The sequence below is a fragment of the Hevea brasiliensis genome, chromosome 1, assembly GCF_030052815.1.
Source record: "Hevea brasiliensis isolate MT/VB/25A 57/8 chromosome 1, ASM3005281v1, whole genome shotgun sequence".
NCBI classification, from domain to species: Eukaryota; Viridiplantae; Streptophyta; class Magnoliopsida; order Malpighiales; family Euphorbiaceae; genus Hevea; species Hevea brasiliensis.
In genome coordinates this window covers 123291927-123307229 of record NC_079493.1, presented here as the reverse complement: position 1 = coordinate 123307229, position 15303 = coordinate 123291927, and the positions used below count along the sequence as shown (strand labels likewise).

At 33.8% G+C, this 15303-nt stretch overlaps 1 protein-coding gene across 3 annotated transcripts; it reads right to left on the bottom strand.

Annotated features, from left to right (window-relative positions):
* Positions 1-1287: 1287 nt before the first annotated feature.
* On the bottom strand, positions 1288-4088 carry LOC110634088 (glycylpeptide N-tetradecanoyltransferase 1). 3 transcript variants are annotated; one of them, XM_021782987.2, is made up of 2 exons: positions 3918-4088; positions 1288-3048 (listed from the first exon to the last, which is right to left on the bottom strand). In XM_021782987.2, exon 2 carries the CDS (start codon positions 2858-2860, stop codon positions 1550-1552), a length of 1311 nt encoding a protein of 436 aa, XP_021638679.2. In that variant the 5' UTR covers positions 2861-3048; positions 3918-4088; the 3' UTR covers positions 1288-1549. The 3 variants fall into 3 exon arrangements, with proteins under 3 accessions (XP_021638679.2, XP_021638680.2, XP_021638678.2); XM_021782988.2 differs by having other exon boundaries at positions 1288-2871; XM_021782986.2 differs by having other exon boundaries at positions 1288-2886; positions 3918-4087.
* Between the last annotated feature and the right edge of the window lie 11215 nt (positions 4089-15303).

Genomic DNA, 15303 nt, shown 5'->3' with positions numbered 1-15303 from the left:
AATATTATTATAGTTAAAAAGATTTTATTATATAAAATTTTAAAATTTAAGAGCTTTCATATTATATTTTTAAATTCAGGAACATCAATATAACCCTAAAGATCATGGACAATTCTTGAAATTTCTCCTTATTAATTTGAGAGCCTATATGTAAATTCATGGAATCAATTGATCAGTTTTAAATTTTACTTTTTATATCATTACATGGAATGACATTTTCTTCAGTTTTCTCAGGGGTTTGTCCTTTTTTTTTTTGGTTTCCCTCTTTTTGTTAATGCAAAGTATATTTTAACAAGAGTGAACGGTTAGTAACCTAGTAGCTTACTGATAGCCATATCATATATTTCTGTTTCGTATGAAAGATGCATTTCAGTAATGGAATACAATTTGAACCCAGTCATTGATTTCACAGCTCAATGCATTGTCGTCCTACTGTTGTTTTAGAAAATAATAGTTTATTTCGCCCAAGAGAGCTTAGCAGCAAAAACACATAAAATTCAAAAGCAAGATGGATTATTATAAAATGAAAAAGAAAAAAATTAGTTAAATTTATAATTCACGCAAAGGGTTATGGTCCTTTTACCATTGAGGACAATGATAATAGTGAACAATTTTACAGTAAGAAACTGCAAACCAAGGATCAATTATTGAAACATATGTATATCCTCTTTGGTCCTGTAGTTTCTATCAGCTAGAGACAGCTTAATGTTGTTCAAAAGCAGTTTCTATTTTAGCTAAAAATACATTAAACAACAAGATTATTAATAATGTCCTAGCTACCCACAAAATCCAAACAAATATCAATAGTACTCCCATAAAATCCAACTTCTGGTCCTGATTCTTACCATTCTATAAACCTACCCAATAGTTATTGCACAATTGCTCATCTTTTATAAAAGTATACATGCCTAGTTTTACTCCATCCTTTAAAGATAAAACTCAAATCAACTCAACTAAACCTTTACTCCAAAAAATTTGGGTCGGCTATATAGATTCTCTTTCTCCACTCTAAATGATTTTGGGTTAAATCCTCCATCCTTTAAAGATGAATGAATCAATTTGAGGCTATTCATTTAGCAAACAAGACAAGAAGGACGCAATTTGCAACAAAACTTAAATCATCCTAAAACCAAATGCAAACCAGTAAGAGAGCATATAAATAAAAGCCATGACTGCAAAGGCAACCTCATTCAGAAGATTTTTTTTTCTTATCTTCTTTATTTTTTCAGACATAATGCTGCAATATTATAGTAGACAACAGAAGAAACAAGCATAGAAAAACAAAAATAATGAAGCAGCCCAGCAAGTGACATAAGCATATTCCAGACTCAGTCCTGACAATTTGTTACAATGCCTATAAATCTCACAACAAAACTGACAAAAATTTGTTTGTTTAAATAGCTCAATGAAACCTACAATCTAAATTCAGATTGTCACAGTTAATACAAGCATACAAACAAACTAATCAGCAAGGTTTACCAGAACAAAATTGTAAAGAAAAAGGAACCTTCAATTGGTCCGTGGAGCAATCAAAATTCCTGAGTCCAGACTATAGGAGCACAAGCCCAAGTTCTGCAGGCTTCAATGTTTGTCTAATCCGATAGTTGTAAAGATAGTAGTGCAGTTTCCCATCGCCAGGCCCAAATTTCAGATCCTTCAAGAAAGACTCATTGTGCATGACATCCAGTGCATTAAACACATCATAGTCTTTGCGTTTTGCAACAATTAGAGCATCATTCATCAACTGGAGCAAAGGAGTCTTAGTTGAAATATTGTAATAAGAATATGCTGCCTTCAGAGCTGAATAATTCTGGTTGCCAAGGATGGAGGAAGGAAGCGTGTAAAAGCTGCAGAAATCAGTGATCTCATGAGTCTCTGGACTTTCAACCAGATAACTGTCCACAACATCTTCTTTTGGCAGAAGCCAATGCTCCACATCATTTTCATCAAAATCAGGCGCAGCTGCAAACTGGCTCAAATAATTCCTAATTAGCCTAGTAATTGCAGGAACATCATGGAACTCCATCTTTCTAAATCCTGGGGTAGCAGTTGACTCTGGTAACTTGTAAAGCTTGATTGTTCGACTCATAGTCATCCTTGCACCAAGCCTAGAAAAACCAACATCAATCAGCTTCTTTGGATTCAAAGATCTATGCCAATATTGGCAAGTGGATATTGGTGTTGGAAGAACCACTCCAGCAGTATAAGCTGCTTGCCAGATGTTCCCCAAGTGAACTCTCCTTGTCACCTCCTTGATCATGACAGGAGCAAGTCTTTTTGATCTTAGCTTCTTATGAACACACAAGAAATTTATTTCTGCCATGATAACAATGTCATCATGAACTCGGATTCTTGCAGGAACACCCGTGATAAAAGCAACCAACTTCTTTGAACTTTTGACACGGACACCAATGTGCCAGCTCTTGAAGTAGCCTGGAGGGCGAAGAGCCCAGCGAAGAAACTCCTTTGAATAGTTAAATCTGAACATATTCTCATCATCCTCAACGTAGTTATTAGTCAGAAGATTGTAGACCTCAGTGCACATTTCATCAGAGTCAATATCACAAGTAACCCATTCATAGAGGTTGGGAAGGTTGTAGGGTTCCTGTTTTACCTCAGACAAAGGTGTTGGAGGTTCAATGGGGCCTTCAGGCAAACTGGTGTCCCCAATATCCTTGAATTGCCCAACTGGTTGAGTTTCCCAAAATTTATGTCTCTTTCCGAGAGTAAGAGATTCTTGAACCTTTCTGGCTAATGTATCAAGTGCAAGGTCACTCTCAATCTCAGAAGGTGCATTTCCATCCGAACTAGGGTTGACAGTTTCTTCAGGGGAACCAAAAGACGCATTGCTATCAGCCATTTGGGAAAATTCTGAAAGAAGGCAATCTAGAAGGAAATAAATGACTTCTCAATCAAGACCGTCATGTTGCACCAACCATAGAACAAAGTGCAGTTCCATTACATTGCCACAAAATTTAAAGAACCACTACACTTAGCTAGTAGACTATATTAGGCTCAGTTGATCCTTGATTCATACTTTTTCCCATTCTTACATGGATTTCAATCAAACATGGCAAGTACATGTATTCAAAAAATGGAAAGAGAATTAATAAAAACAAAATCAATTGCAGGATAAGGTTACATGGCATGATTTTACAAGAAAACAAAAAAAAAGAGTAAATTTGATTTTTTCATAGTTGATAATTCAAAATAACAAGAACTTGTAAGCTGTTATTCAGCCTGAACAATCAATTTAGCTAGAACAAAATTTCCAATTTCAAGAAAGAGATAATGATGGAAATCATATATTTTCAGATTTCAGAACTCATCATCCATTTTAATCCTATCTTCCTAGTAAAGCAAACACAGCCCCAACACTGCTCACAAGCAACAAAACATGAATCAGCAACGATATGAATACTAGACCCCCCAACATTGTTGCATTTTGAAGAAATGTTTAAAAAAATGCTCAATCTATTATATCCTTTTGAATCCTCAAGGTTTCTGTTTCCCCCTTCAAAATCCTCTTATGGAATAAAATAATCAAAAGCCCTAATCAATTCTTACTTTCTTCAAATTTCTATAGCACAAAACACCAATGTGCATGAATATGTAGAAGTGCATGCACACTTAAGAAAAACAACAAAACACAATATCAAAATTTTATTTCTTTCCTTTCTTTAATCTTCTCAGAAGCCATTAACAAAGACCAAATAGCAAAGAGAATCACTAAGGTCCATCTGAAGTCAAAGATTTCTACTGTTTCTAATAAAGATAGGCTTTTTCTCCATTCTTTTGAACCCAAACAGAGGAAGGACGCACACACAAAAGATCTAGATGCTTATTTCTTTTTGTGCTCTTATCAGCCAAATTAATGAATGAAATTACAGAGTTTACAGAAACTACTGAGTTATTACCTGGGATTTCTATGCACTTCGAGACAGAGCTTCAAATCTATCAATTTTGGAGATCTAGGGCTTCATTTCTATGTGTAGACACGGGCGTAGAGGTACAGAAAGTGAGGAGCTTTGGAGAGATCGAAGAAGGAAAGAGCGATGGGCCTACGCATGAGCTTCGAAGTTAACTTTTTGGGTACTTCACTGAAAGTTCATGGGCATATTTGTCAATTCGTCTGCTTTCAATCTTTCGAATTACGGGTTAGTGGTGGCTTGATTGAATTTCTTCATATAAAATTTGTTAAAATTTTTAAATTAAATTTAAAATATATTTCTTACATATAATTAATTAGATATAAATATTAAATTCACAATAAATCTATTATTTATTCATAAATTCCATTCATATTTTATCCAATAGAAGGTAAAATACATAAATTAGCACAAAATACGTGCTTCATAACAAATAATCCACCCTTTTTTTTATATTTTATTGTAATTATAAAATTTTAATCATATTGCTAATTAATGGTCTCCCCCTTGTGGTGAGTGCTCTCTGTCTTACAATGCTTAGCAAGTCTGTTTTTCCTCTCGATGAATATGGATTTTGCAAATCTGATTCTTATGGCTATTGAGGATAAGGATGAGGATGAGGTATTAGTTTCTGATTTCTTAGAGGAACAAGCTCAACAGGAGAATTTGGAGTACTACTTGATTGGGCTCTTTCTGACTGAACGAACCATAAACTTCAATGTTATGCAGAATATTTTTGCAAATCTGTGGTGTCCAGGTAGTGGGGTTTGTATCAAAGAAGTGGGGCCACAATTGTTCTCGTTTCAATTTTTTCATCCTGTGGATTTGAAAAGGGTAGTTGATGGAGGAACCTTGACATGCAGTAATCATTTATTAGTGATGCATCACTTGCAGAAGGATGAGATCCCAACCCAAGTTTCACTGCATCAAGTAGATATGTGGGTCTAGATTTATGATTTATTGCTAGGCTTTTTATTAGAAAACCTTGCCAAACAGCTGGGCAACTTCATTAGAAAATTCATAGCTTATGAAACCAGTCATTTCTCAGGGTTATGAGAAATCCGCCAAAGAGGTGGAAAAGGATTAGGAAGGGTGAAAATAATAGGGTTATAGTGAATTTCAAGTATGAACGTTTACCTCAATTTTGCTTCATATGCAGTAGGCTTGGCTATACAAATCAATTTTGTGAGGTTCTCTTTGAGAATGGTGGTGTTGAGTCAATTAGAGGATGGAGCCCTTAGCTTGGAGTGGCGCAACGACAAATGATAGTGATTGGATGTCACACCCTACTCCCCCGTAAGATGTAATATGATCAATGAATTCGATAACCCATTAGATATACTACAAGGAATTTTAAAACAATTTTCGTGAAATTTAAATCATCGATTAAAATATAGTGTTATAAAATTTTTTTTCAAAATTTAAAGGAAAACACTCCCAACATGTTTTCTCAAATACAACACCAATAACTTCATTTCAACTCACAATTCAAATCTCAATAATCAAATCAATTCACTTTCAAACAAATATCATCATAAAGAACATTTTATTGATTACAAGACTCAACTTTAATATTACAAAACTATTCAGGTAAATGAAATCTCAAATTTTCATTTACAATAATTTACATTTAATTACATACCAAAATATTTTACAAGAGTTTTTATACAACTGTTCAAATAATTTACATACATATTATTACATGCATATATCAAAACCTGTGTACATGGGCATACCTGGAGCTGATCTGAATGTCTATTCAAAGAAGCTTATTCAATTGCTCTATGCTCTTTTCACCTGCGACAGCATACAAAATTATCGCTAAGTGGTGAATTCAGTGGTGCACAACTATAATTTTGAAACATAGTATAATATACCTTAAAAAAAATTACAGCAAATAATTTGAAAATCTGGATACTCATCAAATTTCAAAACTCAAAATATTCATTGCCAATAATATAAATCATTTGTATAAAATGACTTGATCACGAAATTCAATTTATCAAATCATAACTAACCATTTAAGGTAATTCCAACAAAATCAATTATACATAAATCATAATTGAAATCACAATTCTTTACTATTCAAAAACATTCTTTATCCCACTAACTATGCAAGACTAATCCGAAAGAGCCATCTTCGGGGTGATTCTAACTCTCTATGGTCGGGGAGGTCGAATTGGATTCTAACTCCCTATGGTATGGGAGGTCAAATCATCATGTACAGTACACACCACAATAATGAATATTCCGAAAGGGCCATAACATAAAAACTTAGATCTAACCTCTAATAAGAGGAGAATCTAATCCTGTGCACGTACCATGGTAATCAAAACACAACTAACTCCATTGTTTTCTCAACAAATGAGAGAAACAGGTAATAACCTAGTCAAGCATCTATAGTGAGATATAAAACAATATCACAATCCTTTAGTGAGCATAAATCACAATACAATTCGATTCAAAGTCAATTTCAATATCCAATAATTTTTATGCTCATCACAATTCAAATCATAAATTTATATTTTTCCATGCAAATTGCCCATCACAATTCAAAACATGTTCTATCACAATTTTCCAAAACATAGTTTATTCAATCCACAACAATGCTTAATACTTATGGAAATACCATTTCACAAAGCTAAATTCATACATACTATAACAATTTCAAAAATCATTGAATTAAATCCAATGCTTGTTAAACATAATATATAAGAAAAATATGTCATTTAATCATATGAAATATTCAGAACAAAATTAGTTAAAAACTAGTTGTGCACAAACCTGATTTGAATCGCTCCCAGGCCTTAACTCAATGTTCTTTATACTTCTCAATATCCTTATCAACTGAAACACACAATTTAAAGTGTTTCAGTACTCAATGAATTTATTTCCAACCATAAAATCCAATATCTAAATTTTCTTGGTACTATTCTCTTTAATTTATTTCATTAGTCAACTTATAATGTTGACCCTTGATGCACTCTAAGTGAGTCAATTCCAATGTTACCAATATGTCACATTTTAGAGCCTTTAGTGTTGGTATATGTTATCAAATTCATTTTTAAGTGTATTGCATTTTATTGTAATTTACCGGATTTCGGTGTACTATTTTGACCTACTAGTTCCCCCAAACTACAAACTTGTAGGTCTATGTCTTATTGCACGCAGGGCAAAATTTTAGGTTATTCTGAGTTGTGTAGACCAAGTTATGGTCAATTTACCAATGCTGGACAGAATGTATCAAAATGGTAACTTTAGGTCATTTTTATGTCACTTTTAGTTCGGCTAGTTTTGGTACCTAAACTTGTGCAAGCTATTTGACTTGGTTTTGGCCATTTCTGGGCTTTAATATCTTCATAAGAATTGTAGATCTATGTCTAAACTATTCATGGTAAAAATTTCAGGTCATTTGGACTTGTTTTGAGTAAGTTATGGCCAAAACACTAACTACGGCCCAAATGGTCAATTTTCAGGCTTTCAAATCATTAATCCGGATTTGGTCATTTTTCAAGTCACCTTCTAGGCAGAATTTTGGTAAGCTTCCTTAATGAAAGTTGGCACATTTTGTGCCTAGTTTCACCTCTAATTGGTCTCATACCAATTGGAGTCACACACTTAAGGTTCTAAGCTAAAACATACACTGCCCTACTACACATTTCTCATCACTTACCAATTACATATTCAACACTCACCAAATTACTTCCTTCATGCCAATTCTGGTTTGTACCTTACCATTAACACCTTTAACAACACATTTTTTGTCCTTTTGGACAGCTTGTAACCATTCTCAATATATACACTATAATACAGAATTTTTTAAAGTCCATTTACATCATTTAACCACATGAATATACCCCATTTACATACCCAATTCCAAACCATTATACACATATCCATGCTGCCATCAATAACAACATCTTAAATAATCATAAACAAGTAAAAACAAGCTACATATACTAAATTTCCATGGCTGGCAAAATGTACATCTCTATTAAAACATCAAACTTTAAAAAAATTCTTCCATAAATCAACTGCTCGCAACATCCACTCAAAGTTTAAGGAAGCAAGATTGAAAAATACACATTTACCTCTTTTAGACTTCTTCAAAACTCCACCAAAACTTTCTTTTCTTGCTCCCAAAATTTTGCCCAAGCTATATAGAACAACTTTAGTGAAGAAACCTAGAATAACTAATGGCTTGATGATGGTGGATGGAGCTTGCATGAAGGGGTGGCCATGGATGGACTTTGGAAGAAAATTTGGTTCGGCCAAATGAAAATTAAGTGGAAAAGATGATGAATGCAGAAAGTTAGTGGATGTTTCTGTCCACTTATGATATTATATGAGGAATAATGGTCCACTAACTTAGCTTAAGGATAAATTAATATTAAACTTTTCATTATTCAAAATCTTACCCCAAAAGTTTCCTCATTTATTTTTCATTTAAATTTCATTTTTTTCATGGGGTTTTCCAACTTTAATGTCACTTATTTTTAATGGGCATTTAGGTCAAAAAGCATCTCGAGGTGTCAAATGACCACAATGCCCCTATTCGGGTTGCATTCCCAATTTTTTGGTAACATCGTTTTTTGTCGGTTTCTCGATTTCTCGTTTTTCTTTGTTCTAATTAATTAATTTTTCTTTGTTATTTCTAATGACATTTATACTTCAATAGATGTTTATTTAAGTCTTAAAAATATTTTTCAGGATTCCCCGCGATTCAGGGCTAGTCAACGGTCCACGCCACAACTTTTTGGTGTGGTCACCCATCGCTATGATTTTCGGCTCGTTTAACTTGGTTACATTTCATTGCTATTATTTTTTCTTTGTTTTTCTTGTATTTTCTTTTCTTGTATTTCATTATTTTATGTCTCCTCATCAATATTTAAGTGTAGTTCTAGGCATCCTAACTGTCCAGACAACACTAGTCATCAGAACAGTACAACGCACTACCGAATATAGGGGTGTTACACTGGAGATAGATGGCTTTGAGATGGTACAGGGGGCAGTATTGCAAAGTCAAAGGCAGGAATTATGGGTTTCAAATATAAGGAAACCCAATTTGTGGAAATTAATGTTTTTGTGAGACATTCACATAGATTTATTTTGGTCAATGGTCCAATACCAATGCAAACTGAGAATGCAGGAAGTCAAGTGTATCAGACTTTAGGACCTAATGAGTTGGGTTAGACTAGAAAAGAGATACTAAAAGATGGGCCCATTTTAGTTGAAGAAAAGGATTGCATTTTAGATATTGATGAAGGAATAAAAAGGCAGCGTACTGAGTTGTATACTCATAATGCTGATGGCTCAATAATTGAAGTAGAGTCATTTGCTAAATTAAACAATGTAACTCTAGAATCTTTTATAGCAGTGGGACCTGATACTCAAGCATACCGACAACCATGAATTGCATAAGTTAGAACTGCTAAGGGCTAGGTAACCCTCGAGCAATTTTAGCTCTTAAGGAGCTTCTTAAAATGAATAAGCATGATATTGTTTTTCTCATTAAGACTTTGGTCCATTCTAATAAAATAGAAGAGTTGTGTTTGTCTTACGGTTTTGATTGTTGTTTTGTTATTGATCATGTTGGTAGGGGAGGGGGCCTAGTAATGTTATGGAAGCAATCTCATACTATTAATATTATTGGTTACTCTACTAATTATATTGATATGGTTATTAATGGTCATCATGGTATTTAGTGGAGATTAATTGGTTATTATGGTTTTCCTAAAAGAAATAGACGTAAAAAGATTCTTGACAATTGTTAACTCACCTTTTGGGTCTTTTTTCCATGCTTTGGGTCTGTATTGGAGATTTTAATGACATGCTATCTATGGAAGATAAATGGGGCAGAGTTGATCATCTGAAAAGTTTGAATAATGGGTTTCGTGAGGCTGTGTCTGATTGTCAGTTGATGAATTTAACACTACAGGGGCATTCCTATACTTGGGAGCGTGCACATGGTTCTGATAGATGGGTGTAGGAGCGTTTGGATAATTAAAGCTATGGCCAATCAAGCTTGGATGGATTTGTTCCCTCATTGTAGATTGTCTAATTTGGTTGCTTTAGTCTCGAATCATTCTCTAATAATGCTCCATTCTGAAGTGAAGGATTGGATGTTATTTTGGAAGAGGTTCAGGTTTGAGAATTCTTGGCTTTTACATTCAAATACTTTTTAATATTGTGAGCTCTTGTTGGGTTTCTTCTTCAAGTAGTTTGCTTAAGAAATTGGATGATTGCAATCATGCTCTTAATATGTGGGGTAAAAATTTGCATATAAATTTTAAAGCTAGTATTGTAAATAAGAAAAAGCATATTGATGTCCTTTGGGCTAAACGAGATAGGAGATCAGCTAATGAGTTGAAACAGGCTAAAGATCTCAATTTATTGTTGGCTTAAGAGGAGGCATATTGGAAGCAGAGGGCTAAGTCTTTTTGGCTTAAGAATGGGGATTGTAACATGCACTATTTTCATGCCCAGTGTTCAGCAAGAAAACGGTCTAACTTCATTGCTCCGCTTAAGGACCAGTTTGGTAATTGAGTGTAGGATAAAGCGGGTATGCATAGTTTAGTGTTCTATTATTTCAATGAGTTGTTTTTAGCTTCCTCAAGTGGCCGCTGAGATGTTTATGAAGAGGTTAACCTGGTTGAGGTGAGAGTTTCTAATTCAGATAATGCTAGTTTAACAACTCTTTTTTCTCTTGAGGAATTTCGTTGGGATATTTTTCGGATACATCCGGATAAGATTCTAGGGCTTGATGGTCTTAATCCTGCTTTTTATCAGAAATTTTGGCCTATTATTAGATTTGATGTGGTCAGATATTGTTAGCATTGGTTAGATACTAGTTCCTTTCCAGAAAGTCTGAATGATACCATTATTGTCTTAATTCCTAAAGTGGAGGCACCTACTAATCTTAAGGATCTACGCCCTATCTCCTTGTGTAATGTTCTGTATAAGATTATAGCTAAGGTGTTAGCTAATAAGCTCAATAAGTTATTGCTAGGCCTAATTTCTTTATCTCAGTCAGCTTTTGTGCTTGATAGGTTGATTTTAGATAATGTGATAGTGGCTTGCGAGCTTATTCACCATACGAAAAGGAAAAATAAAGGTAATAAGGGAGAGGTTGCTATGAAGATTGACATTAGTAAAGCATATGATAGGGAGACTAGACTTTTCTTAGATTAATGATGTTCAAGTTGGGCTTCTCACAGTAGTGGATTGATCTTATTATGCTTTGTGTGTCGACTATTTGTTATTTGGTTGCTTTGAATGGTGATCAAATTAGGCCTATTATTCCTAACAGAAGGTTAAGGCAAAGCAATTCTCTCTTGCCCTATCTTTTTATTATTTGTGCTGAGGGTCTGTCGGCATTGTTTAAAAAAGCAAAGGGTAGAGGATTGATTCATGGGTGTAGGATTAGTAGACGAAGCCTTAGTGTGTCCCATCTTTTATTTGTAGATGATAGTTTCTTTTATTTCAAAGCAAAGGATAGAGAATGTTTGGAGATTAAAAGTATTTTGAATGCTTATGAAGCTACTTTCGGGCAAACAATCAATTTTCAAAAATCTATAATTTTTTCAACTCTAATGTTTTAGTGAATTCTATTTGCTATTTTGGGAGTAGATAATCTATTAAACCATGGTAGATATTTGGGTTTTCCTTCTCTCGTTGTTAGAAATAAGAAGCAAGTTTTTGGGTTCCTAAAGGAGAGATTGTGGAGAAGGTTGAATGGATGGAAGGACAAGTTACTCTTTAGAGTCGAGAAAGAAATTCTTATCAAGTCAATTGCTTAGGCGATTCCCTCATATTGCATGAGCGCTTTCCTTGTCCTCATTACAGTTTGTGAGGAGCTGCAAAGAATTATGAATTCTTTTTGGTGGGGTTCTAAGAGGGATTGAAGAAAAAGTGTTCATTGGTTGTCGTGGGATAGATTGTGCTGTAAAAAGGACATTAGAGGCATGGGTTTTCAGAATATTCATCTCTTCAATGTTGCAATGCTTGGAAAATAGGGTTGGAGACTCCTCTCTAATCCCTAGTCTCTTCTATGTGGTATTATCAAATCTAAATATTTTCCCAGAGGAAGGTTTTTGGAGGCCTAAGAGGGTCATAATCCAAGTTATATATGGAGGAGCTTATTATCTTCCAAAGAATTGTTGTTAAAGGGTATTAAATGGAGGATTGGTGATGGGTCTGATGTTTGTGTGTTATCTGATCCTTGGTTGCCTATTAATGATAACTTTTATATACCCTCACCGGTGGTTCCAGGAACGGAGCATTTTAGAGTCTGTGACCTTTTTGAGGAAGGTACAAGAAGTTGGAATTTACCTTTATTGAGTAATATGTTCCCTTTGAAGGAACGGAAGCGTGAAAAACACAAGTTTATACCATTGAATTCAAAAATTTTCACCTAGGGTCACATGCATCATGCAAGATTTATTTTTATCTATTTGATTTCAATGATAAACAACATATTAAAACTCTTTTAATATGTTTTTGGATCTGTATTTGCCATTTAAGATTTTAAAATTAATCAGATTAATTTTAGAACCCTAGATTAAATCAAGAACGATTACACTAACCTCTTGATGTGTTGTCCCTCTAGCTTGTCCATACCAAGAACACCTATGGCAGCCATTGAACAGCTTCTAAAGCTTTTTCTATTAATTAGAAATTCAAGTTTTAAGAGATTAGAGATGTAAACAGGACACTAGAAATAATTTCTAGCGTTCTTAATTCAAGAGATTGATGGCTAATCTCTTTGAATTGATGAGAGATGAAGAAGAATAGAGGGAGGGCTGCAAAAATGGCGTGACCAAGGAGTGTAGCTGCTGGTTGTATTTTATTTTCTCATAACAACACTTAAATAGCTAGGTTAACACATTAAACCCTTGCCACATGTCACCCTTTGATTAGCTCTAGGTTTAAGTGACCCAATCACATTGTGCCAAGTGTCAAACCTATATGTAATCTTGATTTTAATCATCTTACATGATTAAAAATATTTATGTGTTATGCCATGTGTCACCATCTCATGGTGCCACGTGTCAAATGACCAAAATGCCCTGTCTTAATTTTGAGTTCTCAACCCAAAATAATTATTTTCTTCTTCTAATTAATTTATATCAAATATAAATTAATTAATTAATCTCTATTAATTAATTTCTCATTAATTAAATTCATATTTAAACACTTTAAATAAATTTAACTTATATTATACATCCAATAATCTAGATTTGGTTTCAAGTCATGCTAGGGACTTTGCAATCTAATTGCAAACCAAACCTATTTAATTAATCAATTAAACTCTTTAATTAATTAATTAAATCATATTTAAATAGGTGATAACTTGTGTATGTGTGTGACTTACTAGGCTCATCACTAATTGGCAATGAGACATGATATCAACTCTTAATATCATCAGAACTCTTTCTTACCATAAATGATTTCTCTAAATGGTTAACACCTAACATAGCATGCCATGGCCACCCAATTAGTAATAAGGTTTACCTTTTAAATGAACCTATAATCATATGTTACCATGCACTAGAATATCTCTGTTACAAAATCCCAACTCAAGCTGGAGTCATGGTTTTTGTCAAACTCCATTTGCTATGAATATTATGTTCTCTTTTAATTTCAGTTCTTGATTAAAAAGATTTTCTCATCAGAAACTCTTTTAAATCTATCGAACTTGAAACATCAAGAACAATTAAATGAACATAGGATTTTATCTCTATTTACTTAGAGGTTCCATCTTGATCAACACCTACCTCCATATATAACTAGTAGGAGCCAACACATGCCCATATACCCATTCAAACTCAAACTACCTATATACAAGATAAAAGATTATATGTATGATTTATGACAAAATATTGACAAGAGTAAACTCTTATCATTTATTATCATGTTTGTTATATGGCATGAGACTCACCATTCCATCTTATTTATATCTCATATAAATAACTTGGGAACAAACATGAATACAATCTTTCTGGATAAGTCATGCCCTTATTATGAAGTATCCTCGATTGTGAACCTATTTATGATACTTTGTGCTAGAAATATTGTCACTCATATTCTTAACAACTTAAGAATAATATTTATAACAAAATATCAATGGACCTTTTCTATTACACATAAATATATTATATAAACAGAAAAGTGGAAATGCCATTTATTAATAAAAATATGTACAAGATACATACTAAATGATATGCTCTAGGGCATACTACAACACCCTTCTGATGTTGCTGACTGCATTGTTAAGATTCCTTTGAATATTTTGGTTATGTGTGACAGACAAATTTGGCACTACGATTGCAAAGGAAATTATTCAATCAAATCAACGTCTAATTTCCTTCTCTCTTATAATGAAACTATGTTTAGTGGGTCAATTGGGATTAATTGGAAAAGGCTTTGGAGTTTGCATATTCCTCCAAAGGTAAAAAAAATTTCTTTCGGAGAGCTTGTAGAGATTTATTGCCCATCAAGTGTTGTTTAACCAGATGGGAAATTAATTTGGACCCGACCTGACACTGTGGTGACAACCTAGAGGATGTTACTCATTCTTTGTTGTTTTGCCCTCTTGTAGCTGCTTGTTGGAATGTTTTAGGCATTGGGTTTTCTCCAAATGATGGAAATTTTGGGGAAATATTTTATCGCTGGATGGATGCTTCTATACCCAATTTGGATTTATTTTGTGTTGTTTTTTGGCATTTGTGGAATGCTCACAATCTTTGGATTTGGCAAGGTAAATCACTCTCTCCTTCCAATGTTCTTTCTTCTGCTCAAGGATTCTTAAATGATTGGGTGGAGAGTAGAGTTTGGTTAAGTTTTGATATTTCTAATTCAAGGAATAATTCGGTTGGGTCTAGTTGGAAAAAGCCAGAGGGTGATCGAGTTAAGTATAATGTTGATGTTTTAATTTTCTCTGAAGTTCTTAAATCTGGTTATGGGGTGGTATTAAGAGATAGAGAGGGTGATTTTATTGCTAGTCTAACAGGTTTGTTTCAAGGTTGCATGTCTCCGAAGTTTGTTGAACTATGAGTTTAAGAGACGCTTTAAGTCGGTTGTTAGGCCATGGTGCGCAGGAAGTGGATCTTGAAGTTGATTCTCAAATTGTGTTTTATGCTATGCTTTCTAAGGAGGAGGATCGTTCAGAATTTGGCTTTCTTATTTATGATTGTAAGATGTTGTTCTCTCAAGGTGTCAACTTTTTCTTGAGCTGGGTTCCTAGACTAGCAAACTGAGTTGCCCATGTTTGCGCTCAAGACTCTGTTGATTATGTTAGTCCTTGTTTGTGAATTAAGCCATCTAATTCTCTTAGGCTTGTCTTGTTTGAAGATTTTTCTTAATGAATTAAAAT

Bases quoted from the DNA above. Each gene is read 5' to 3' on its own strand.
- LOC110634088 (XM_021782987.2), bottom strand. From the start codon at position 2,860: ATGGCTGATAGCAATGCGTCTTTTGGTTCCCCTGAAGAAACTGTCAAC.